The sequence below is a fragment of the Adiantum capillus-veneris genome, chromosome 3 (assembly GCF_014529385.1).
Source record: "Adiantum capillus-veneris isolate H3 chromosome 3, ASM1452938v2, whole genome shotgun sequence".
Classification (NCBI taxonomy): Eukaryota; Viridiplantae; Streptophyta; class Polypodiopsida; order Polypodiales; family Pteridaceae; genus Adiantum; species Adiantum capillus-veneris.
The window spans coordinates 36,482,494-36,506,382 of NC_140933.1; the positions used below are offsets into that span (position 1 = coordinate 36,482,494).

Sequence of the window (23,889 nt, forward strand, 5' to 3'; positions counted from 1 at the left end):
TACTGTGTATCTGCTGAAAACTGTGTGTATCTAACTGCTGAATTCTGCGTTTTTGCTGCTGCTGAGTTGCGTTTTTACCTAGCTGAAAAACGCTGGTTGTTGTAGGTCTATTCCATGCTGAAAATGGCTAATCTGATGCAAGTGCCTAGCGTTAGTAAAAACGCTGCATTGGCCAGGCTGTTGGTGAGTAAAATCGCTACAAGGCTTATGGGGCCGGCAATGATGCAACAATCTGCTAACGCTAGGGTATTGAGGTTGATGGCGATGACTGCAAGAGAGGAAACGCCAATGATGGGGATTGGCCCGGCGAGGATGGAATCCAAGAACGCTGGGGGTGCTCGGGGGTACTGCTGAGAAGTTACCAGTTGAGCAAGAAGCTCCTGCTGCCTCTTCTGCCAGAAAGTGCTAACTTGGGTTTGCTTATATATTAACTTAGCAAAATTGCCCTACCTACTTTTGTTGGAAAGTGTTGCGAAATTGGCTTTATATGACAGAAAAATAATTCTAAATGAATTATTGGATTTATAAGTGAGAGGGTTTTCTCGCTTGGAACACCAAGGAAAACTAATTCTAAATGAATTATTGGAATTTTAAGTGAGAGGGTTTTTCTCACTGGAGACATCCGAGTACAGAATATTCCTAGTGCGTCATTCAGAGTAATGACGGGAGCACTGTGAAAGGGAATATCTGTAAGGCCACCAGGAACGGGTACTTCTGATGTGTCACATCGGATGGGTGACAGGGAGCATCGGGAAGAAGTATCCGACCATTCGGGAACGGACATCTCTGATGCGTCATAGGATGGGTGACATAGAGCATCGTGAAGGAGATTGTACCGTAAGTTCCGTAGGAAAGGACTAGGTGATGGGTATTCCTGATGAGTCACAAGGTGGGTGACGGGTGCATCTAAAAGGGAATATCTATAGTCGGGAGGAAATTCCGAACTGTGTTGGAATTGTGCACAAGGAAAAGCAAGCACTTGAATGAAGATGGGTTCAGAGGAAACTTTGAGGAAAAACAGATGCTTTCTGAGAAAGCGGGATTGCTTTTCGGGAAAGCAGATGCTTTCCCGCGAGGAAGTCTATGTCTGCATTGCAACTGTGCATGTGATTGTATCCAGGGACGCCTGGGAAGTACTGTGAAAGCATTGTTTTTAACTTATAAGGTTTTATTGAGTTTTTGGGCAGGTTCATACTATTTTTAAAATACGCCGGCCGCCCACTTAATAAGTGGGCAGCCATCTGATAAATAAGGCAACAGATCAACCAGCGTTTTCTCTCTCTCTTTTTCTGGCAAAACAGCGGGGAAAAAAAAAAAAAAAAACGGCCGCGATCTCTACGCGAGCAGCTATTCGTGCCCGTGGCTAGGAGCTATAAAAGCATCACATGCCCTCACTCAGAGGGGAAGACCAATCTTTGCAAGGAGGAGATGCTGCTGCAGATTTCAACCGTAAAGAAGACGTTGCCGGTGATGCCCATGGCTGCCCCAAGTGTACCAGATGTCGCCAAGACACAGTGCGCGAGTTCCCTCGCAAAGAAGTGCCTACGGAGCATGTTTCCATCGCGAGAAGTTGCTGTTTTTCTCTGTTTTCAGCCCATAAACGTCATAGACGAGGCTGATTTACGAGAAGGAACCCGAGAACACACCTCTCACGTGTGTAAGATTGGAAGAGAGGATTTTCTATGTAGAGATCTCTTCCGGGGAATTGTTTTTCGAGAACCGAGTTGCATTTCGAGCATCGAGACTTGAAGGTAACGATTTTCATGTTATGATCTCTGAGTATTTGATTGCAGGTGTACTTCCTCTTCGTGAGGGAGTAGGAGCAGAGGAAGGCATGAGCCTCTACACGAGAAAAGCGCTCTGAGGAACTAGAGCCAAATCAGCCCAAGGGTTTCGTACCCAAGTTTGGGAAGCAGATCCACGGATCGAAGAGAGGTAGACTCTCCAGATGTAATCCAGAAGTTGAAATTCCCAAGGGAAGGACTTCGTGTCCAGGAAAGCAAAGTTAATCTGCAGGAAGAGGACTCTCGAAACAGAGTTAGAAAAGAGTTGTAGGGATGTCATGCCCTGAGTCTCGAAGGTGAGATCCAAAGGCGAGAACCTTGAGAACAAGGATTTGGAATAAGGAACGGAAGTTCCTTGGAATAGGGTTTTGCCCTAGGAATCGGAAGCTAAGGCTTCCAGGAACCATCAAGTCTTATTCTAGAACGAACGTGGTAATACGTTCGGTTCAAGTGCTTGTATAGACTTCTCCTCAGTAATAAAGATACTATTACGGGGGGGGGGACAAGCCCATCTTCTGGTCCCCAGTACTGTGTCGATCTTCTCACTCTCTATCTATTTCTCTTTATATTCTCTGGCTTCAATATTAAGTGATAAATTTTATTTATCCGAGTATATTTTATATTGTTATGCGCTCCCGTTTGTGACAGTGGTATCAGAGCATGGTCTCCTCTCTTTCTCTGTAAAGGAGGACGACTCTGGGAAGATACGGGAAGAAGCCATGACAAGCCAAGAGAGAAGTAAGCGGGCGGAACCGTAAGTCCTGCAAGGAAAAGCTCGCAGAGTTGGCATTTTTTTATTTTTATTTTTCTCTGCAAGAAGTCGACACAAGACTTGGGATTCTCTGAGAAGGCGACAAGAGCATGATGCTCAAGAACCTAGAGAATTCAAGGAGCGGAATGCTCGAGATCCTTCAGAATCCAGAAAATATCCATGAACGTCAATCCAGAACTATAGCCATGAAATCCTGCCATTTCGGGAAGGATATGAAGAAGGTCTCTAGACCTAGGAACACTTCCAGTCAAGTTTGATACTTTTGACGAAAGGGAAGATTCCCCGAAAGCTACCGCTTTGATTCTACAAGTTTGAAGTTGCCTTGTAAACGGCAATTTTTGAAAAAAAAAAGCGTCGAAGATGAGGCATGTGACCAAACACCACAAGGGGATTGCAAGTACTTGGTGGTATACCAAAGCTCTGCAAGGAACTTACAACAAGACTTGGATTCAATTCAAGGCTGAATTTTCCGACAAATTTTTTTCCTCGACACTTTGAGGAAGGCATCCAAGAAGACTGGGATCGGTTTGCCCAATAGAAATACGAGCGAGTCCAAGCAAGTAGTGGTTCACTTTTGCCAAGGTAGCTCCACTCTTGACTCTCTCTGAGGAAGGAAAGATGAAGAAATTCAACGAAGGACTTTTGTCCGAATTTTGTAAACCCATCTGCAAGATACTTTGCAACAGATGGTGGACTCAGCAATAAAAGCTGAAAGTGTACACCTTAGTGTACATAGAATACAATCCCCGCAGTGGGACGAGAACCATTGAACACAGAAACAACGAATTTTTGTTACCTCTTCTCGAAGGATACGTTGCTATCCGGAGAAAGTTTGGAGTAAGGGAATTCAATCTAACTCCTGAGTTTTTGAATAAAGACCCTCAAACTTCAACTGAGAGGGCAGGTCTTTGATCAAAGTTAAATTTTTGAGGAACTCATCAACTGCGTATTGCTTTTATGCACGAGATATGCACGTGTCTAACCAGGACAATCACTCTCGAGTGTTTATGAGAGTAGGATTGAGTTGAAACATTGCTTTATGCAATGAATTGGTTTGCTCAACCATCTGGAAGGTCAACTATTGATCTCGTATCCCGTGGTTCACCAACAAATTACCTGCTATTGCAGGTAGGACAGCAGAAAGGAAGGAACCATTCCGAGATTTCAACCAAGAAAAGCTTTCACTAAGCTTGAGTGTCTTATGAACCAACACCCCCTACCCGGTAAGGGAAGATATGGTAGTGCTTTTCGCACAAGTGAATGAACACTCTCTTTACGAGGGTAGGAACAAGTGACGACTACGGCTTGTGCTCGAGGACTCCAAGGATTGAAATCCTAGTTTATTTGATGAGCGGGTTTTGCTCTGAGATTGAGCCAAGGGATCGTCAGGTTGAGCGTCTTCGCTCTTAAGGATCTTACGAATGGAAGGTAATTTCCCAGGCTGATTGAAACTTATGTACACCTTTGGGTACATGGATAACACACGAAGATGCAAACCTATGCTAAGGTGGGTCATCTACCAATCAAATTTTTTCTGCTAAATGGAATGAAATGAACCAACTTCCTTTTTAGGAACTGGACATGAGTTTGTTTTACTCTCTTGAGCGCCTTTTTGCACGCAAGGATGTTCCGACACGAGAATCTCTATTTGAGATATGTTCGGTAGAAGGAATTTGAGCTTCTCTACGGAGAAGAGGTTTGCTGATGGTCGTTGATCATTGAGTACGCTATGTGCTTAAACCATTACAGTAGCAACTTTTGGTTGCGGTATATGTTTCTCCACGAGCAGGTCAAGTAGCATTTACACGCTCCTAGAATAAATTCGAACTATTATGTTCGTAAGAATATAGTTCGCCAACCGTTTCAAAATGGTAAGAATTACATATGGGAGAACATCCCTGAGAATCAAAGAGGGTTCGCTCTATTGTGAGCCGGGTTTGAACGTACGTTCAGAAAATGCTATGGCTAGAATCCTATCTGCCTGAGATTTTGCAAGGCGTCATTGATGCTCGCAAGGTGAATCATTTTTTATGATTCTGTAAGGAAGAGACTCTAATGGGCGTCTGGAAAACACTGCTGGTGGTAATAACTCGCAGGAGGAAAAGATTGAGAGGAAGTGCCACCGTGCACAAGGAATCTTCGGATTGGAACCGTCCGCCTACGTTGAGCGACGACCCGGAACAAGAACCTTCTTTAAGGTGATCGCAAATTGTGAAAGAAAGACATCAAGCTTAATGCTCTATGACTTGCGCATTCCCTATGTGGGAGGACACGAGGTTTAATACCCTCTGGGCTAACAACGCAGGATAATGCGCAAGGACAGATACCTAGATTGATTTCTAGGAAGATTATTCTTCTCGAATTTGAGAAGACGGAATCAAGTTAACAGATTCTCGGATGAGGAAACTTCAAATCTGTTGGAAAGACGCGAATGAGGAGTTCTTACTTGGCTCGTAAGTTTGATGATTGGTGAAGGATATCCTCGAGGTATTAGAGCAAGGACATGAACCGATAAGGTAAGTATTGAATTTTTGAATTTCTGTTTAGTTTAATTTTTAAGTTCTCTTTTGAGAAAGGACCAGCTCAACTCACCATTGAGCAAGATTTGGAATCTATCCGGTTTCTCCAAGGCAGTTCAGTTGGACCTCTACAGTTGAGGACAACTGTTTATAAGTGAGAGGGATGTTGCGAAATTGGCTTTATCTGACAGAAAAATAATTCTAAATGAATTATTGGATTTATAAGTGAGAGGGTTTTCTCGCTTGGAACACCAAGGAAAACTAATTCTAAATGAATTATTGGAATTTTAAGTGAGAGGGTTTTTCTCACTGGAGACATCCGAGTACAGAATATTCCTAGTGCGTCATTCAGAGTAATGACGGGAGCACTGTGAAAGGGAATATCTGTAAGGCCACCAGGATCGGGTACTGATGCGTCACATCGGATGGGTGACAGGGAGCATCGGGAAGAAGTATCAAACCATCCGGGAACGGACATCTCTGATGCGTCATAGGATGGGTGACATAGAGCATCGTGAAGGAGATTGTACCGTAAGTTCGGTAGGAAAGGACTAGGTGATGGGTATTCCTGATGCGTCACAAGGTGGGTGACGGGTGCATCTAATAGGGAATATCTATAGTCGGGAGGAAATTCCGAACTGTGTTGGAATTGTGCACAAGGAAAAGCAAGCACTTGAATGAAGATGGGTTCAGAGGAAACTTTGAGGAAAAACAGATGCTTTCTGAGAAAGCGGGATTGCTTTTCGGGAAAGCAGATGCTTTCCCGCGAGGAAGTCTATGTCTGCATTGCAACTGTGCATGTGATTGCATCCAGGGACGCCTGGGAAGTACTGTGAAAGCATTGTTTTTAACTTATAAGGTTTTATTGAGTTTTTGGGCAGGTTCATACTATTTTTAAAATACGCCGGCCGCCCACTTAATAAGTGGGCAGCCATCTGATAAATAAGGCAACAGATCAGCCAGCGTTTTCTCTCTCTCTTTTTCTGGCAAAACAGCGGGGAAAAAAAAAAAAAAAAAAAACGGCCGCGATCTCTACGCGAGCAGCTATTCGTGCCCGTGGCTAGGAGCTATAAAAGCATCACATGCCCTCACTCAGAGGGGAAGACCAATCTTTGCAAGGAGGAGATGCTGCTAAAGATTTCAGCCGTAAAGAAGACGTTGCCGGTGATGCCCATGGCTGCCCCAAGTGTACCAGATGTCGCCAAGACACAGTGCGCGAGTTCCCTCGCAAAGAAGTGCCTACGGAGCATGTTTCCATCGCGAGAAGTTGCTGTTTTTCTCTGTTTTCAGCCCATAAACGTCGTAGACGAGGCTGATTTACGAGAAGGAACCCGAGAACACACCTCTCACGTGTGTAAGATTGGAAGAGAGGATTTTCTATGTAGAGATCTCTTCCGGGGAATTGTTTTTCGAGAACCGAGTTGCATTTCGAGCATCGAGACTTGAAGGTAACGATTTTCATGTTATGATCTCTGAGTATTTGATTGCAGGTGTACTTCCTCTTCGTGAGGGAGTAGGAGCAGAGGAAGGCATGAGCCTCTACACGAGAAAAGCGCTCTGAGGAACTAGAGCCAGATCAGCCCAAGGGTTTCGTACCCAAGTTTGGGAAGCAGATCCACGGATCGAAGAGAGGTAGACTCTCCAGATGTAATCCGGAAGTTGAAATTCCCAAGGGAAGGACTTCGTGTCCAGGAAAGCAGAGTTAATCTGCAAGAAGAGGACTCTGGAAACAGAGTTAGAAAAGAGTTGTAGGGATGTCATGCCCTGAGTCTCGAAGGTGAGATCCAGAGGCGAGAACCTTGAGAACAAGGATTTGGAATAAGGAACGGAAGTTCCTTGGAATAGGGTTTTGCCCTAGGAATCGGAAGCTAAGGCTTCCAGGAACCATCAAGTCTTATTCTAGAATGAACGTGGTAACACGTTCGGTTCAAGTGCTTGTATAGACTTCTCCTCAGTAATAAAGATACTATTACGGGGGGGGGACGAGCCCATCTTCTGGTCCCCAGTACTGGGTCGATCTTCTCACTCTCTATCTCTCTCTCTATCTATTTCTCTCTATATCCTCTGGCTTCAATATTAAGTGATAAATTTTATTTATCCGAGTATATTTTAGATTGTTATGCGCTCCCGTTTGTGACAGAAAGTCGCTTAAAAATAATAAGTGAAAATAACCAATAAATAGGAAAATAGGCTAAATGCACTGGAAAATTCCCCTGATGATGCTAATGGATTCTGATGGAAATTCTGATGATCATGCTGTGTGCAACCGGAGGATATGCATCTATGCTAAGTGACTAGGCATGCACGGTCTACGAATAGACTCACAAAAGTGCCAGATCACTGCTAATCTAAACTGACTAGACTGACTGAACCCTGCTGTGGTGTAGCTTGTCCACGGACACATAGGGTTTGGATGTGTCACGTGACATTATTTGAAGTACAACTTCTTGCAGAATCGGATAACTTGAAAATGTTGGCCACTGAGACCATGGACGATTACAACTTTGGACATCGATTACTCTTACTCTTCTTTTAAGGGGGGGTTTACGTCACAAAGTGATGATTTGGCCAATAGAAAGTGACACATGGTTGAATTTTCTGAAATCGCGCCGCAAATTGCACCATGACTTGCGGATGCCGTCATGGCAAGCCGTTCAATGCTTGACATGGCAACATTAAGCACTTGACAACCCGTTTTCAGTGTTGTTAAATACGAAGCCTTGGGAGCCACTCAGCAGATCAATGCACGGTTGCATATTTGAATGTCGTTCCCGACTGTTGTACTCTGTGACTTGTCAATATAAAAAGAAGTACCAAAAGGCACGCCTGACTCTTGGGGCCAATGCATTTGGAAGTGGAAGTCTTCCACTTCGTATCTCGACTACAGATTGTTTTCAAGTTCAAGTGTTAACTATTTTCAGTTATGTTCGTGTGTCTGTTGTGGAATTACTGCCTCGCCAATGGCTTGCCGATTACATGAAGCTACAATTAAAGAACTTTCACAAATTGAGCGGCGATTGGAGATATGTAGGTCGCAAGTGACCAATCCAGTGCACAAGCTACTTGGTAAGCTTCCTTCATCTTTCGAGCAATTTTGTGGCCACCATTACTCTTTCAAGTTCCCTTTCCCTCTTATGAATAATTCATTTCTCTTCTCAAATCTACAGTGTACGCGCACATGGAGAATCGCCTAGCACAAGAGAGGGCACAATAAAAACGTAAAGGAATCTGTAAAAACACAAAGGCACATACAAGTCTTTGCAAAAGCTTTCTACACCTAACGAAAAGTTCCAAAGAATCTCATTAGTGCATATTTTACGGAAAGCATAGTCATCTTGAAAAAAATGATTTTGTGAAACGTGATCTCTCCAAGATATTGATTGTTGACAATAAAGGCAAAAATAAAGAACTAACAATAACAAAGGCAAAGAAAAACCAAGGAAGAAAAAATTGCAAAGGTTGCTCATCTTGCCCATGCTTCTCCCACTTCAAAAATAAAGGCAAAAATAAGGAACTAACAATAACAAAGGCAAACAAAAGACCAAGGAAAAAGAAATTGCTCATCTTGCCTATGCTTCTCCCTCGTCACTTTTCCCATGTGACTCCTCTCTCGCCAAAAGAGCTTGAGACCATGGCCAAGAGTGAGTTGATAAGTGATAGTGGGGCATCCTCTCCCATGTCTTTCATCTCTCACAATAAGAGAACTATTGGCCTATCTCTTTATTAGTGAATATTAGTAATGATTCTACTTTATCTATATTTGGTGTTGGCAACCTCTCTCTTGCTGATGAAATTATAACCAAGTTATCAATCAAACTCTTCTCCAATTCTGCAGCAAATTCTAAAAGTCTTCGGAGTTTATTTTGATAATGAAGTCAATGAAGTGATTGATATGAAGAACCGTTAAGAGTTTGTCACCTCTCTCACCAGTCTTGGCGGATCTGCTAGTTCCCCAATATCTCCTAGAGGCAGATCATAAAAATTGAAGGCTGTTTCGAGGCTTTGGCCGTCCTTGCGAGGTAGTTTTGTCCACCCTATACTGTTTGCGGTGTCATAGAAGTACCCATAATATTTTTCCCATTTGTCCCACGTTGGGAGTGGCCACTTTTGTGGCCACTTTCATATTTTATAGTAATTTATCCCTATATTTTGGAATTGGGGGGTGTTCAACAAGATTGAGGCAGCCACGCTTTCTACCTATACAGGGGAGGGTGGGCACCCCATTTTGCATCATCATCTTATCACCAATAGAGCCAGTTTTCTATCATCTCCCTGAATACCAGTAGAGTGTGTTTTGTTTTGCTCCATTTCTCAGTCTGTTTTATGTTTTGTGCATCTTTCTCTATCTACCATTTGCGTTTTTGCACGATAGCGCTCAAAATTGAGGCCTCATTAACAATGGTTCTGTCTAAAATCCAACCGTATTAAATGGAAAGGCCATGTTGAATTCAACACTTAAGAACGTTTTTTCTCCGTCTTTTCATGTATTCCTATATCGAGCAGTTGCTACTTTACAATCAAGGTAAAGTGAAAAACACCCAAAAATGTTCTTACAAAGTATGACATCATTGCAGCCAGGATTCTCCATTGCCATTCCGAACTAGATAGTACATTTGTCGACAAGTAATTTGACAGCAAGAATGGTGAGAAAATGTACCTTCTCATCACGTATAAAACTCTCGGGTACACAACTAGGCATATAAACAAAAGTGGCCAACGTTAGTCTATAGAGAGAGGTTTCCGGCAATCTTCAAAATACACGCAGAGAATGGCATACTTTTCGGTGGGGAGGCCAATCATTTTGTGCTTCTTCAAGTTCTCTGGCCATCTCTCCAGAACATATCTGAGCAGCAGAGCCCTGAATGAGAACCGCAATCGCTGCTTTAAGAAGGAAAAGCCTGAGAGGGTGACCTACCTTCTCTTGAGAGCGATCGTGTCCTGCTGGGAGTCGAGCACCTTCATAAGCCTTGTAGCCATCTGTACAACGTTCTCCTCGTCTCCTTCTCCCTCGGAGTCCATGCTTCTCAGAAATTCCAATAGGAGCTCGGGCTCTGGTAAATAAAAACGAGGCGTCTGAAGACTGACGTTGGCATGCCTTTCACTCCGATGAGGGGGAGAGTGAGAGCCTCAGGACTATATACACATGCACATTTAAGAAGCTCATTCATGGGATCGACGGCGCGGAATTGGGGTGTGATCGACAAGACGATCTGAATCGTCCGCGTGGCGGGGTCGGCCTTGGGGTAGGAGGTAAACCCGGGCAATGAATGGCGGGACGACGTGGCGCCGGGCGGGTGACGTGGTCTCAGGCGACGAGGTGCCATGTGGATAAAGGGGCAGGTGGGTGGTCGGGGTGGCTTTCCGTGCGCTGACAATGATTGTCAGTTAGGGCGCCGAAAGGGATTGCTTCATGCAAGGCGGGGTGGCAAGCCAATTTCATATTTGAATTGGGGAAGGTCATGCAACAGAGCACGTGTAGGGGTGGGGGTAAACCCGGGCTTCTGAACAGGGGGCACAGGCGGGTGTTTTGTGTTGACGAAGATGCACACCTCCGCCAGTGGAGGGGCAGCGGTTGGGGGGCCTTGGGGGTGGGATCTGAATGGGTTGCTCTTGCGGTTACAAGGCAATGAGAGCTTTGGGGAGCTTGATGGTGCTTGGAACGAGTCCGAGGGGGGGGCGGTTGGCGCTTCGGATGGAAACTCAAGTGATATGGATAAGGTGGAAGAGTTCTTTGAAGAGCATCAAAGTGGGTGTTTGGATCCATTTGCTTTTGCATCAACTAGGTACTTTGCTTTTGATAGACAAACATACGGGCTTATGATAGCTTCTATTGAAAGTGGCCAAACGATTACCATAAGTGCTCTCAAAGCCCATGACAAGCGAGGTGTGCTAGGCTTGAAAAAATGGACAAGAATGAGGGATTCACTCCACGTAATGGTTGACCAAGGTGGATCTTCGCATCTTGTTATTGGGAATGGAAAGTTGATTGCATGTATAGAAGATTGGGAAAGCATTGTTTCCACATGCCACTCAAACAACCATTTATGCTTGCCCGCAACGATGGCATCCATTGCATGTACATGGTGCACAAGTATTAGACAGCATGGAATCCCACTTGCTTATGTGAAGGAGTTTTTGGACTTGTGTGTTTGTGCATCGTTGCCCGGGTTGGGGGAATTGGAGAGCCATGACACCACTTCCACAGAAAATTGCCTGGGTTTACAAGACAGACAAAAGAGTCCCGGCAAGGATGAAGGTGGTGTTGAGGAACATACAGCGCTGATGGATGATATAATAAAGGTGATCAACGCTATTGCCATCAAGCACAAGGCTAGATTGGTAGAGCGGCAATCATCATCGTTGAGGGGCTTCATTCAACTTGTGTGTCATCGCAATGGGGAGGCACGAAGAAAGGGCCACGATCATCGAAGACTGCGCACATCAAAGAAGTGTGGATACCCGTTTACTATCGTCATTCAACGCATCTATGATATAAAGGAAAGTGTAAGGATAAGGGTTCATGTTGGGCACAAAGGTCATGTGCCGGGATCACGTGAGGATCTTTATCACTTGTCGGTGCATCCTACTGTGAGGAAACAATGCATGGAAGATTTGTTTGACGTTGGAACATGTCGCCATGTCGCAAAGATGAGTGTCTCCAAGGAGCTATTTCACTTCAATATGGCATTGCCGATAGAGCAAGTGTCACATAGATTCTTCATGATACCAAAGGAAATTCAAATGATGGCATATCAGCTCCGATCCGAAGGTAAATAAAGCCCTGAATGTCTCCTTACTGGGATAATCATAGGTTTGTATGGGCTTATCTGTCATGGTACCTGGGTTTATTTTGGGGTAGTGCCTGGGTTTATTTATTATTTTGCCTGGGTTTATCTATCAGATTCATTTAAGACTTGAGTTTAATTGACTGCTTTTGTTTAGGGAGGCTAGGAAGCGATGACTGGTCTTCAATTTACCAGGAGGCTCTAAAATTAAAAGAGCAAAACAAAGTTCTCTATTGTCAACCCTACAACCCGGATGCCTTCGATGAGATGGAAAGGCCATTCATACTCATTATTCAGGATGATTGGATGCTCGGCATGTGCTTGCGTTTCTCAACAAACAATGCTTGGGCAATAGACTCCACATTCAAAACAAATGTTTTTGGGATGCCACTCTATGCAGCCGTATTGCCAAATCAAAATGGAATTGGTTTACCCTTGTGGTTTATGTTGTGCACACATGATGTAGGAACATCTCAAGAAAGCATTGCTTTGCAAGTGACACTAAGGCTTGTGTTCCACAGAATCAACAACATTCGCCCTCGAGCATTGGTGATTGACAAGTGTATGACTTCATTATTGGCCATCAATAAAGTTGTTCATGCTGATCAATCTTGTTGGGAGGTGGACAAAGATGGGACAACTCAACAAGTTGCATGTATTGTCTTGCTATGTTGGTTCCATACCAAGAAAGCATGGGTGGAGCACTTGCTTCCACAGGTTTGTAATATGGTTTTATCTGTGTGTCATAGGTTTATCTGTTAGTGTTTGGTTTTATCTGTTAGTGCCTAGGTTTATTTGTCAGTGCCTGGGTTTATTTGTCTATGCTTGGATTTATTTGTTTGTGTCTGGGTTTATCTGTCAATGCCTGGATTTATTTGATGGTGCCTGGGTTTATCTGTCAGTGCCTTGGTTTTTTTTGTGTGAGAGCTTATCTGTGTGGACCTGGGCTAATATGGGTGAACTATAGATTATCTCGTATATGTTTCTTGATATGCCTGCCCACTTTTTTTGCAGGCTCCTAACGAGATGCGTGAAACCCTATATGCATCAATGGAAAATCTAATGCAATGTGGTACAGAGGACAACTTCGAGGCTCGGTATGCCCAGTTGTTGATAGAATGTGAAGGCCACCCTAATATTGTAAGGTATATCTGCAATGGTTGGGCCGCAAAGACATGCATCTGGCGACGAATGTGGCCAAAATACGGTCGTTTATTTCCACATGGGCATGTGGACACTACCAATTTGGTCGAGCGACTATGGCAGTATGTGAAATACACGCTTCTAGATGCAAGGATCAATCGATCAGCCTTGGATTTATTGCATGCCCTGGTGGGTGACTCCAACACCGGGACACGAATGGGTGGCACTGCTATCAAGTTCTTTCGTCAGAAGCAAGAGATTGGTATAATATTTTCTTTTCATATTAATCAAAGCAAAGGCAATGGGTTTTTCTATGACTGCCTAGTAGGATTATTCGTTTGCATGAAGACTTGCATTTGTGCCTAGGTTTATAGTATGGTATAGGTTTATATAGTTGCCCGGATTTATCTGTGTCTAGATTCTTCTGAAGCTGATCGCTGTATATTTTGTGTAGTTGACTCTGGAAAGCACAACATTTATGGAAATGATCGGATGCAGACCACAAGACTTGCAAGAGGTGAAGAAATCTTAAGGAGATATGCAAATGACCCATCGACGATTCAAGTTATCGATGAAGCTGCACTCTTATTTAAGGTCTTGAGCATGTCATCCACAGGGACATGGTATCAAGTTAGTATACAGTCGGATTGGTTTAGCAACTGCAAGCATCTGTATGGAATGCGACTCGTCTTAAGGGACTTCTTTTCTCATATTAGCCATATTCTACCCATCATTGACACAGCCCGAGAGCTAGTCATGGAGCACGATCCTGAACAGTTTGAGGATACTACCATCGATGTAGAGCCTTCTCCAACACAAGTTTTGACCCAATGCATTGACGAGCTAAAAAGCACTCTTGCACAACATTGAAGAGGGCATTCCATGATATAGTGACTCAAAGATCTTGTCATTGGTGGGGCAAGTGCGAGCAACATATGTTGGCCTCTTTGCTCAAAGAGCACCCATGGAGATCGATTTGCCAAAGAAGGGAAGTGTAACACAAGCACAGGCACATGTAACTGCCACTCGACTTGGGCATGGCCAACCTAGGCCAGAAGGAGTAAATATGCAAATCACGGTGCCCACACGGCCTGCTAGACAAACGGGTGCCTTGCGACATAAGCATCAAAGGGGCCGTAAGCGAGTTCGGTTTGCTTCGCAAAGGCGGGTTTACTGTCATCATTGTTGCACAAAGACTTTCTTGGTGGACGAGGGGGTCGATACATGCCACAATTGCAATGCATTGTTGCCTATGACTCCACGGCTAAGAGCTCAAGAAAAGCTAGGAGCATTGATAGGCCGACAAGCCTTGTTGTTTCATGGTCTGATGCTTATGAATGCCTTGTTACATTCGTGGTATGCGGACCAAACAATGACGATGAGCGTTTGTTTGATCTGAAGTTCAATGATGGGGAAACCATGCATGGAGTATTGGCATCAGCTCATCGAATTGTACTTTTGTAAAACCCTGCAGTAAACATCTTCCTCTTGCCTTGCTGTTTTGCCCGGGTTTATCTGTATCCCATGTTTGGTTATTTGTACTATTTTTGGACCTCTCAATCACCGGCCTACCATATCTTTTCACCTGAAACTGAGCAGTAAACATCTGCCTCTTGTCTTGCTATTTTGCTCGGGTTTATCTGTATCCCATGTTTGGTTATTTGTACTATTCTTGGACCTCTCAATCACCTACCATATCTTTTCAACTGAAACTGAGCAGTAAACATTTGCCTCTTGTCTTGCTGTTTTGCCCGGGTTTATTATCTGTATCCCATGTTTGGTTATTTGTACTATTCTTGGACCTCTCAATCACCTACCATCTCTTTTCACTTGAATAAGGCAAGTTTTAAACTTATTATTATGGTGGTAAAGGAGTGGACTATTTTTACTTTGTACAACTTGATAGGCTTTTTGTTTTTCTTTCAATCAACCTTATACATGTTTTGGGTTTTGCTCAACCTATCGACACTACTTCTTGTCTTGTGATGGAGAATTTTGACTCATTACCTTCCCTAAAATAATTTTCAATACCTTGGCTTTATACACTTAATTCCATACCTATTTTAATTGACCATGGGCTACCTCTTTATGTGGCAGCTCATTCTCGATGCCCTCTTAGGATTGTATTTCTTGTGCAACTATTAGGTGTATAGTTTTTCTCAACTTTGATAGAGATTGCAGTGTCTATATAGTTAGATTTAAGTTATACAATAATAATTTTTTATGTTAATATTAGACTAATTAGGTTCAAACACACACACACACACACACACACACACAGACTATCAACATAGTTTAGTTGTAGAAATGTACGTGATGCAAGTGGAGAACATGCTTTTTAGCCTTATTCTTCACACCATCCCTCTTTACAACAATCTTAACCTCCGGCACCTTCTCCAACTGCCCCTTGCCCGTGTGCCCTTTCACCTTGACCTAACCATTTTATCAAAGAAGAGGAAAACCATAAGATAAAAAAAGACAATTCATTGGCTTCTTGCACAACAATTGAGGGGCTTACCTCATCAACATCAAGTTTCCGCTCGACGGGATCATGGGCTTCCACCTCTTTCATCCTCTTCAACCTCTTCACATTTTGTTGCTCGGGGACCGCCGTACCTTCTTTCTCTTTCACGTCGGCCTTGGCCTTTCTCTTGTTCACCTATGACAATGCACTCAGACCTAAACCCGGGTGCAAGGACCAAAAACACTTGCAAGGCACACTTTCATTGCAATAGTCTGCCTAGGGCCGTTTGTTGCATACATGTGTCTTGGGTGGCTCAGAGCATGCTGTGCCACTCAACTTCTTTGCTTGACCACTCTTTTGAACCTCAAGGGACTTGATCCTTCAAGCACAATTATATCCTGCACACATTGCCACCCGTGAACACCTTACAGCTGACACAATTTTCAAAAAATTGCACAATACCCAGGCACTGACAGGTAAACCCGGGCACTGAACCCGGACATATAAACCTGGGCACAGTCCTACCATTTTAGTTTGTTGGTCCTCCTTTGCAGCCTTAGGAGCCTTTGGAGCCCCTGGTCGGGTGCCCGCTGTGCCGCTCACCTCCTTTGACTAGCCGCTTTTTTGAGCCTTCAACGCGCCTGATCCTTTAACCAGATTCAAACCCTGCACATCTTAAACACCTAGGAGCACTTAAGAGCTAGCGAAACTCGGGCACTGACAGATAAACCCAGGCATTTCTCCTACCTGTTTTGTTGGTTGGATCTCCTTTGGGGCCAGGGCCTTCTTCATACTAGCATCTTGGCATGGCTCTTGAGGTACATCTGATGACAGAGGAGCATCTTGACCCTGCACAAATCTTACATGTTTTGTTGGTTGGGCCTCCTTTGGGACCTTTTGGGGCCTTCTTCAAAACAGAGCCTTGGCCTTGCTCTCGAGGTACATCCGCCGACAAAGGAGCATCTTGGCCCGGTGGCATTGCAATCTTCAAAGGCGTTGCAATCTTTGGGGCCTTTGGAACCTTCTTTGAAGCAACACCTTGGCACGGATCTCGATGTACATCCGTCGACAGAGGAGCATCAATCTTCAAAGGCGTTGCCCTCTTCAAACCCTGCACATGTGAACACTTAACAGCAGGCACAAATTTCCCTTAAACCACACAAATCTTCGAGCAATGACAGATAAACCCAGGCATCTACAGGAAGAGTCCTACCTGTTTTGTGCGTTGGATCTCCTTTGGGGCCTTTGGAGCTTTCTTTGAAGCAGCACCTTGGCACGCCTCTCGAGGTACATCCGCCGACAGAGGAGCATCTTGGCCGTGAGGCGTTGCAATCTTCAAACCCTGCACACGTTGGAACAAATAAACCCAAACGTCCACAGATAAACCCGGACATTCACAGGTAAACCCGGGAATTGTCTTACTTGTTCTGGATGTTGGGCCTTTAAAGCCCCCTTCTTTCCTTCCTTGGTCACAACAGCAGCAGGCTTGCATGGCTCCGGTTCTACAACCGCCAATGGAGGAACATCGTCATTGTTTGGTCCTTTCCCCGCTTTCTTCTTCCTTTCCCCGGTCACAGCAGCAGTCTTGACCGGCAAAGGCTCCGAAACAACTTCGGGTTGAGACACTGCAAGAAGGAGCTCCCCCCCCACCTCTTTGACCTCCTCAACCGGTGTTGGCCCCGACCGCGTGGCTCTCATCGCAGGCGGATTTTTGGCTCCCTCCCCAGCCCTTCCAGTAGGCTTCTTTGGCGGAGGCGTAGAGTAGGCGCCCCTCATTCCCGTCCTCCCTCCCTTCTTAGCCTTGCCCGCCATCTCTGCGCAATCTTGGACAGAGCTCCCCCCTTGCCCGCGATGCCCTTGAAACCCCCTAGACAGACCTGCGCGCCGCCCTGAAACACCCCCTCAAACCCCAAAACAGAGGTGGCAATGTTGAACGCCCATCTTGCAAGCTGTACTACAAGGCGCAAAGTGAAAGCAACTCAGGGTGACATGGCGGGACGACCTGCAGGCTCCCCTCACTGCCTGAGGTGAGATGAGGTGACACACCCCACTTCAAAATCATGGCGGGTGATCCTGTCGGATTTCTCCCCTGTCATAATTCGTGCCGACGTGGATCGTCCGTCGCCATCTCACCCACATCCCGAGGCCACGTCACCTGCCCGGCGCCACGTCGTCCCGCCATTCGTCGCCTGGGTTTACCTCCTACCCCGAGCCCGGCCCCGCCACGCGGACGATCCAGATCGTCTCGCCGATCGCGCCCCAGTTCCGCGCCGTCGATCCCATGAACGAGCTTCTTAAATGTGCATGTGTATATAGTCCTGAGGGAGTGAGAGAGAGATAAGAAGAGCTACTATCTATCTACTAGTATAGCCTTCGCCGCCTCTCTCTCTCTCTCTCTCTCTCTCTCTCTCTCTCTCTCTCTCTCTCTCTCTCTCTCTCTCTCTCTCTCTCTCTCTCTCTCCCCCCCCCCCCCCCCCCCGCGTCACTGTGTTTCCCGGACGCTGCAGGCGACACCTGTCGGATGAAGCAGCTTCTGACGCGTGGCGGGGGGGGGGGGGGGGGAGGGAGCCAAAATTCCCTCCCCTTAGATTTACTCCCGATGTGTGGGAGTTCAGGCATTGCCATGTGGCACGAAATACAAAATTGAGGAGCCCGAATTCAACAATAAAAGCAAAGTGCCGTGATCCGAAAGCGATGCAGACGAGAGAAGGTGAAGAGGCGGGAGATGAAACGGCTTCTCTCACATCTACGAACTCTCTCTCTCTCTCTCTCTCTCTCTCTCTTAACAAGTCTTGAGTTCAACTCCTTGTCGGCTAGATCTTTAAGGTCTCTTGGGATAGTTTCCTACGACGTTAAAACTCTCTTCTTCTTCTCTCCCCCTCCCCCACAAGACACCCACACACACACGCAGTTCAACTTGCAGTGTTCAAGAAAATTGCGTCTCAGCCATTCCGGCACACCCATATCCGTGTCTAACGTGCCATTTTTGGCTTTCTAAAAGAAACCTTAGTGTTGTGTTGGGCTAGGGAGACTTTCATTGTTTTCAGTGCCACGATGGAGACTTACCTTAAATGTTATTTTGGTTTTAAAACACATGGCTTGACTTCTCTTGCATTCTATTCTTTTAAAATACTAAAGTGCAGCTTCACCTTGCATGATTCTAATAAATTCTACACACACACACTTATATATATATACACACACATCACACACATACATACAAATATATATAGCCATGATAAAGGGAAGAAAAACCGATCAATCGCTCATAAAAGAGACATTTCTGAAGAATGTTTCACCTTACATAATTCTAGTTAAACTCAACGTAATGATTTTATCACTTATTGTTTTAGAAAGCCATCGTGACCCTTTCACTTGCTTATTTCAAAAACATCGATTGACTGCAAGGGGAAAAGTAGAAATTCTGCTCCCAAACAGAATTTGAGTAAAAATCCAAAAAAACAATTTAGCTTCTTAAATTTTCTCTTGGCAAATTCAAGAAAAGGAATTTTGTATGTTTGGAAAAATGATTTTTCCCGAACATTGCGCAGTTGCCAAGCTCAACTCATTCTCTCTCTACACCTCCTGAGTCCTTGACTCTAGTATTTCCTCACTTATTGTTTTAGAAAGCCATCGTGACCCTTTCACTTGCTTATTTCAAAAATGTTGATTGACTGCAAGGGGAAAAGGAGAAATTTTGCTCCCAAACAGAATTTGAGTAAATTCGAAAAAAGAAACTAACTTTCTTAAATTTTCTCTTGGCAAATTCAAGAAAAGGAATTTTGTATGATTGAAAAAATGATTTTTCCTGAACATTGCGCAGTTGCCAAGCTCAACTCATTCTCTCTCTACACCTCATGAGTCCTTGACTCTTCGCTTTCCCTACTCTATTTACAACACACTACGGTGTACACTCTCTTTCTTACATACACAATTACACACACACCCTTTCATACACACACATACACCAAAGTACACACTGTCAGAGTCTGTATATAGACACACAAACGATGTTAGTGTGATGCAGAGAGATTCGCCAGTCTCTATTTTCGTCGATAGCCGGCTGGCTACACACCCACCTATATTGTTCCCTAGATTTTTGACCGGTCTATCGCCACAACACCAGTGCTAGAAAAAAACCAAGGTTCGATGTATTTTAACTGGTTGAAATTATAAATCTTGGTTAGATTTTGAGCTTGCCTTTAAGAAAACCGGAAAATTTAGATAAGTTTTAGTGTAATTACAGACAAAAGCTTCCTAAAAACGAGGAGAATTTCAACTTTGCCGTTATTCAATGGTTAGGGAAAACATATTTTTCTAGCCTTGCACAGCACATCATGTGTGTGTGTGTGTGTGTGTGTGTGTGTGTGTGTGTGTGTGTGTGTGTGTACACTTTACAATGGATTAGATATGTGTGTGCTTTTGGGAGAGGGGGCGATTAAAATGGAAAAAGTGCAAGTTAGTGAGAAAGTGGGAGGCCAACATGCGGGTGACGTGAAGTTGAAGAGCCTCCGGCGCCTCTAAGAGGACATGATGAATTAACTGGTTACATCACGTTACTATCGACATCCTTCTCCCTCTTCTAGTTCTACACGAAAGATATTCAACACCACAAAGGGCAACTCCCAACTTCCTTGTCCTCTGTGAACCTCATGGTTGCTGCAGTTCCGTGCCCGACTGCGAGCTCCATGACTGGCTCCTTGCCAGCTCGATGACCCGTTGTTGTACATAGCCTTGAATTCTGTAGGGGGACAACTCCTTGCCACCACCTTGGCTATTGGAGCTCCTCACTCTCTATACTTGGCCTCTTAGTTGGTAGCTCCTTTCTTCGGCCTTTGCAAGCAGTAGCGGCATACCTAGCGGCAACTCAGTCATATGTAGCTGACCAGTTTTCCCGTGGTAACTTGGCACCTCCGGTCTTTTTGTTGGGCTTCATCTCTAAGTCTTCCCTCATCGACGACTTCTCAAGGGCACTTAGTTGCCCTTACTCTCTACGTTGCATCGAATGGTGAGACTACATTTGGTTGAGGTTTGCAGACGACAAAAATGCCACCTTTCCTATCCACCTATGGGTTGTGCTTAGCCTGCCACTCTGCTGGCAGCCTCCTCTACCCCCCATCCAAGGCGTAGTTCCTCCATTGCAATCCATATTGCCATCAATCATATCTTCTGCAAGCATTGCTTGTTGCATTGCAATATTCACCTCTTTAGGCTTTGGGCATGCATCGTTGGGTGCACAGTGCTAGCATCTCTTGATTGGTCACACAAGATTGCATTTTAGCGGGCATTTTACCCATTTTGTGGCATTTTTTATTAGTAACAATGTGAAATATCCTTTAAAAAATACACTTGAATGCTAAACAATTTCATAAAATCTTGGAAATTTAAATGAAGAAGGAGCCCAAAGAAGATAAACCCATTATGGGTGTACCTTGATGGTAGCAATCGCCTTATACAAGCTTATGGTTGACATCAATGTCATTTTGCCACATGTAGCGTTGTAGTGCATCTGCTACCCACATCCAACTCTATGATAGCGAATGCTTTTCCTACTTTTCTTACGATCATGGCTATATTTAATAAGAAATAGTCTTAATATGATAAGTTTGATTGAAAGGTAATATCACTTACTAAAAAATGGACTAAAAATATTTGAGTGCCGTTGAAGAGATGATTGTGGTCAAACACTGAATGGAAATATCATTCTCCAATAGTGATCTCTTCTGTGGTAAGCGAGATTTCTCTTTGATGATTGTCTTTGGAGTTGTTTGTGGATTTTTATTTATTTTTGTTAAATCACTATGATGCACTCTTTAAAAAATCCAATCCACTGACAAATCCACTAAGCAAGTCAACCATAGACAGGAAGAGCATAATGAAGGGGACTCAAAAGTGATGAGTTTTTGTGTTTCCAACTGGACTAAAAGCCTACGCTCACAAGAGATTGTACCAAGCCAATAGGTTGATACATAGAGCTGTCTGCATGTTTTCCACTTGCAACCTTGCTCCCTTGCATATGTGCCTCTAGACAAATCCACTAAGCAAGTCAAGCATAGATAGGAAGATCATAACGAGGGGGACTCAAAAGTGATGAGTTTTTCCGTTTTCGATTGGACTAAAAGCCTGTGCTCAAAGAAGATATTGTACCATCCAAGAAGAGGCCCATAAGAGGGGACCAATGAGGAGTAGGTTAAGCATCTCTCCGATAAGTGGGTCGTGGATCTTGCAGACGTGGGTTTGAGGTCACAAGGTCACAGATGTGCTCAACTTCAGAAAATTGGGTGCACTCATTTGTTTTTGTTTGCCTGCTTCGTGGAGACGTCTCGAAACAGGGCCTTTTTATCTACGTGTATGTGATCTTAACCCAGGTAAATTAGTTTTTGGTCTTGCCACTCTCTACATAGATGAGACAAGATTTTTAGCTCTTAATCGCTTTTTCGCAGGACAAAGCGTACTACAAATCAGGGATGCTATTGTGCGTCTCGATCTACAAGGTAAGACCAGCTATTAATAAAGGTAAGACCGGCTATTAATAAAGGCCCGAAGGTTTGGATTTCCCTTTGGCTTACTGAGTAATCCCTTGAACTTTGCTTTCCTAGCAAGAGCCTTTCAATGCGAGTTCCAAAACATGGAGAATGTTGTCACACTTCGTAATGTACTCTCATCCATATGTGCCCCACATGAGTCTTATGCACAAGCAGCATGCATTTTCAGTAAAATGGATGGAAGAAGAGCAAGATTGTGTGTGAGTTGTGGTGACTTACTAATATGGCAAAAAAATTCACGATGATATTGTTAGTGGGTGGTTGTTGAAAGAAAACGTCGTGTTTGGCATTGCCTTGGTCGACATGTATGCGAAATGTGGTGCACTTCATAAAGCACAAAACGTACTTGAGGAGCTTCCTCTCTAGGATGTAGTCTCTTGGAATGCAGTGAGGGTGGGATATGCCCAAATTGAGTAGGGCCAAGAGCTCCAAGTTGTTAAGACTTAGCCAGACCCCTTGGTAAGAGCGAGCGAGACCCACAGGGCGCGGGTCGTGTGAGCTCGTAGATTGAAGAGGGAGAAAAATAAAACATACCTTTTAAAATTTGAAAGGTCCTCCCTTTCTGCCTAAAGGTAGTGCCAACAAATGAAGGGGCTAGGTAGGGAGGGCCCAATCATTTTTAATCTCTTATTAGCAAGAATCGGGGAAGATCCCCTTATTGAGTGGACGAGGAAGCATTGAGAACGAAGTAGGCGGGTGATGCGCAAGCGAGGGCGGCAGGTATCCAAGGCAGAGGTGGGCGATGCGCAAGGAAAAAGAGGAGAAAGGGGGGGGGGGGGGGGCAGCAGGAGACTGAGGCGGAGACGAAGCAGGCAGAGGGTTTGCAAGTTTTTTTTTTTAATTTACGAATGGCTAGCAATTGCAACACCAGTTGCTGGTGCTTTGTGGTTAGGCCTAGTAGCAGTATTCTCCGCATGCTTTTGAGGGTTTGAGATCGATTCCTGGCTTAGCCCTTTTAAAGGGTGAAGTCCTTGGGAGATTTAGAATGAGATTCACAGAGGAATCTGCACAGGATGAATAAATTAAAGATCGAGCCAGTAGTTCACTATTTAGCATAAGAGTTTTGAAGGGGCTAGTAGGAAATACATTTTTGAATGAAAGCTTGGGAGATTCTCAAAGCACTTTTAAAGAAACTAACTCGCATGATCCGCGTTCGACGGGTCTCATTCATTCTTACGATGACATACGTGGTATTCACAAGGTGTGAAAAAAACTTTCTTGATTAAGTTGTGCCTATATGACCTTAATTAGTTTTTTTTTAAAGCTAGCACAAATGACGAAGAGCTTGTTGAGAAAGTTGGCCCCCTCTCTCTCTCTCTCTCTCTCTCTCTCTCTCTCTCTCTCTCTCTCTCTCTCTCTCTCTCTCTCTCTCTCTCTTTCCAATGCCAAGGGCATATTTTGGCAACACAAAGCACGACATGATGAATAAGGCATGGTGAAAAATCTAATGTAGGAGGGTTGAACCATGATGGCATGGAAGTAACTCTCCACGATGAAGATGAAGTGAGAGGGGGTCCCATTTCACCACACATGTCATCCAAGAGAGGAACTGGGGTGAAAACACATGCGTGTTTTCATCCAATGCCTCATAGATAGCACGCTTGTTAAAAAATATTCTTTGTGTGTGTGTGTGTGTGTGTGTGTGTGAGAGAGAGAGAGAGAGAGAGAGAGAGAGAGAGAGAGAGAGAGAGAGAGAGAGAGAGAGAGAGAGAGAGAGAGAGTGTTAAAGCCTCCTGCAATGTGTTCATTGAAGCCGAGGAGAGAGCACTTGCTAACGAGTTGCAACACTTGGAAATTGTCTCATCCTTCAAATCCATGTTGTATACATACCATACCTGCTAACATACTTTGGTGGCCTTTTTATAGTACCAAAAGAG

General features: G+C 44.4%; 2 protein-coding genes and 1 pseudogene across 4 annotated transcripts in view; 1 reads left to right on the forward strand and 2 right to left on the reverse strand.

Moving 5' to 3' along the window:
• LOC147460751 (uncharacterized) overlaps positions 1 to 10,213 on the reverse strand; it is a 46,145-nt gene extending 35,932 nt beyond the window's left edge. The window contains exons 1-3 of one of the 3 annotated variants that reach the window (XM_086508449.1): positions 9,991 to 10,213; positions 9,853 to 9,918; positions 9,733 to 9,766 (exon numbers count right to left, since the gene is read on the reverse strand). In XM_086508449.1, the coding sequence (XP_086364575.1) occupies positions 9,733 to 9,766; positions 9,853 to 9,918; positions 9,991 to 10,094 (204 nt within the window). In that variant the 5' untranslated portion in view covers positions 10,095 to 10,213. Of the gene's footprint in view, positions 1 to 9,629; positions 9,767 to 9,852; positions 9,919 to 9,990 lie in introns of all 3 variants that reach the window. The other 2 variants (XM_086508448.1, XM_086508450.1) reach the window with 2 other exon arrangements.
• A 403-nt stretch (positions 10,214 to 10,616) lies between these two features.
• On the forward strand, positions 10,617 to 11,632 carry LOC147460752 (uncharacterized). Its single transcript, XM_086499406.1, has 2 exons — positions 10,617 to 11,490; positions 11,574 to 11,632. The coding sequence occupies exons 1-2, from the start codon at positions 10,617 to 10,619 to the stop codon at positions 11,630 to 11,632; spliced, it is 933 nt and encodes a 310-aa protein (XP_086355532.1).
• Positions 11,633 to 15,298: 3,666 nt separating this feature from the next.
• On the reverse strand, positions 15,299 to 17,279 carry LOC147460753 (uncharacterized; annotated as a pseudogene).
• Positions 17,280 to 23,889: the final 6,610 nt, after the last annotated feature.

What these genes read in the sequence shown, in the direction of transcription:
- LOC147460752 (XM_086499406.1), top strand. Translation starts at nt 10,617, where the DNA reads ATGCACACCTCCGCCAGTGGAGGGGCAGCGGTTGGGGGGCCTTGGGGG. An exon ending in TGGGGAGGCACGAAGAAAGG is followed by an intron (nt 11,491 to 11,573) that starts GCCACGATCATC and finishes TATGATATAAAG; the next exon opens with GAAAGTGTAAGGATAAGGGT.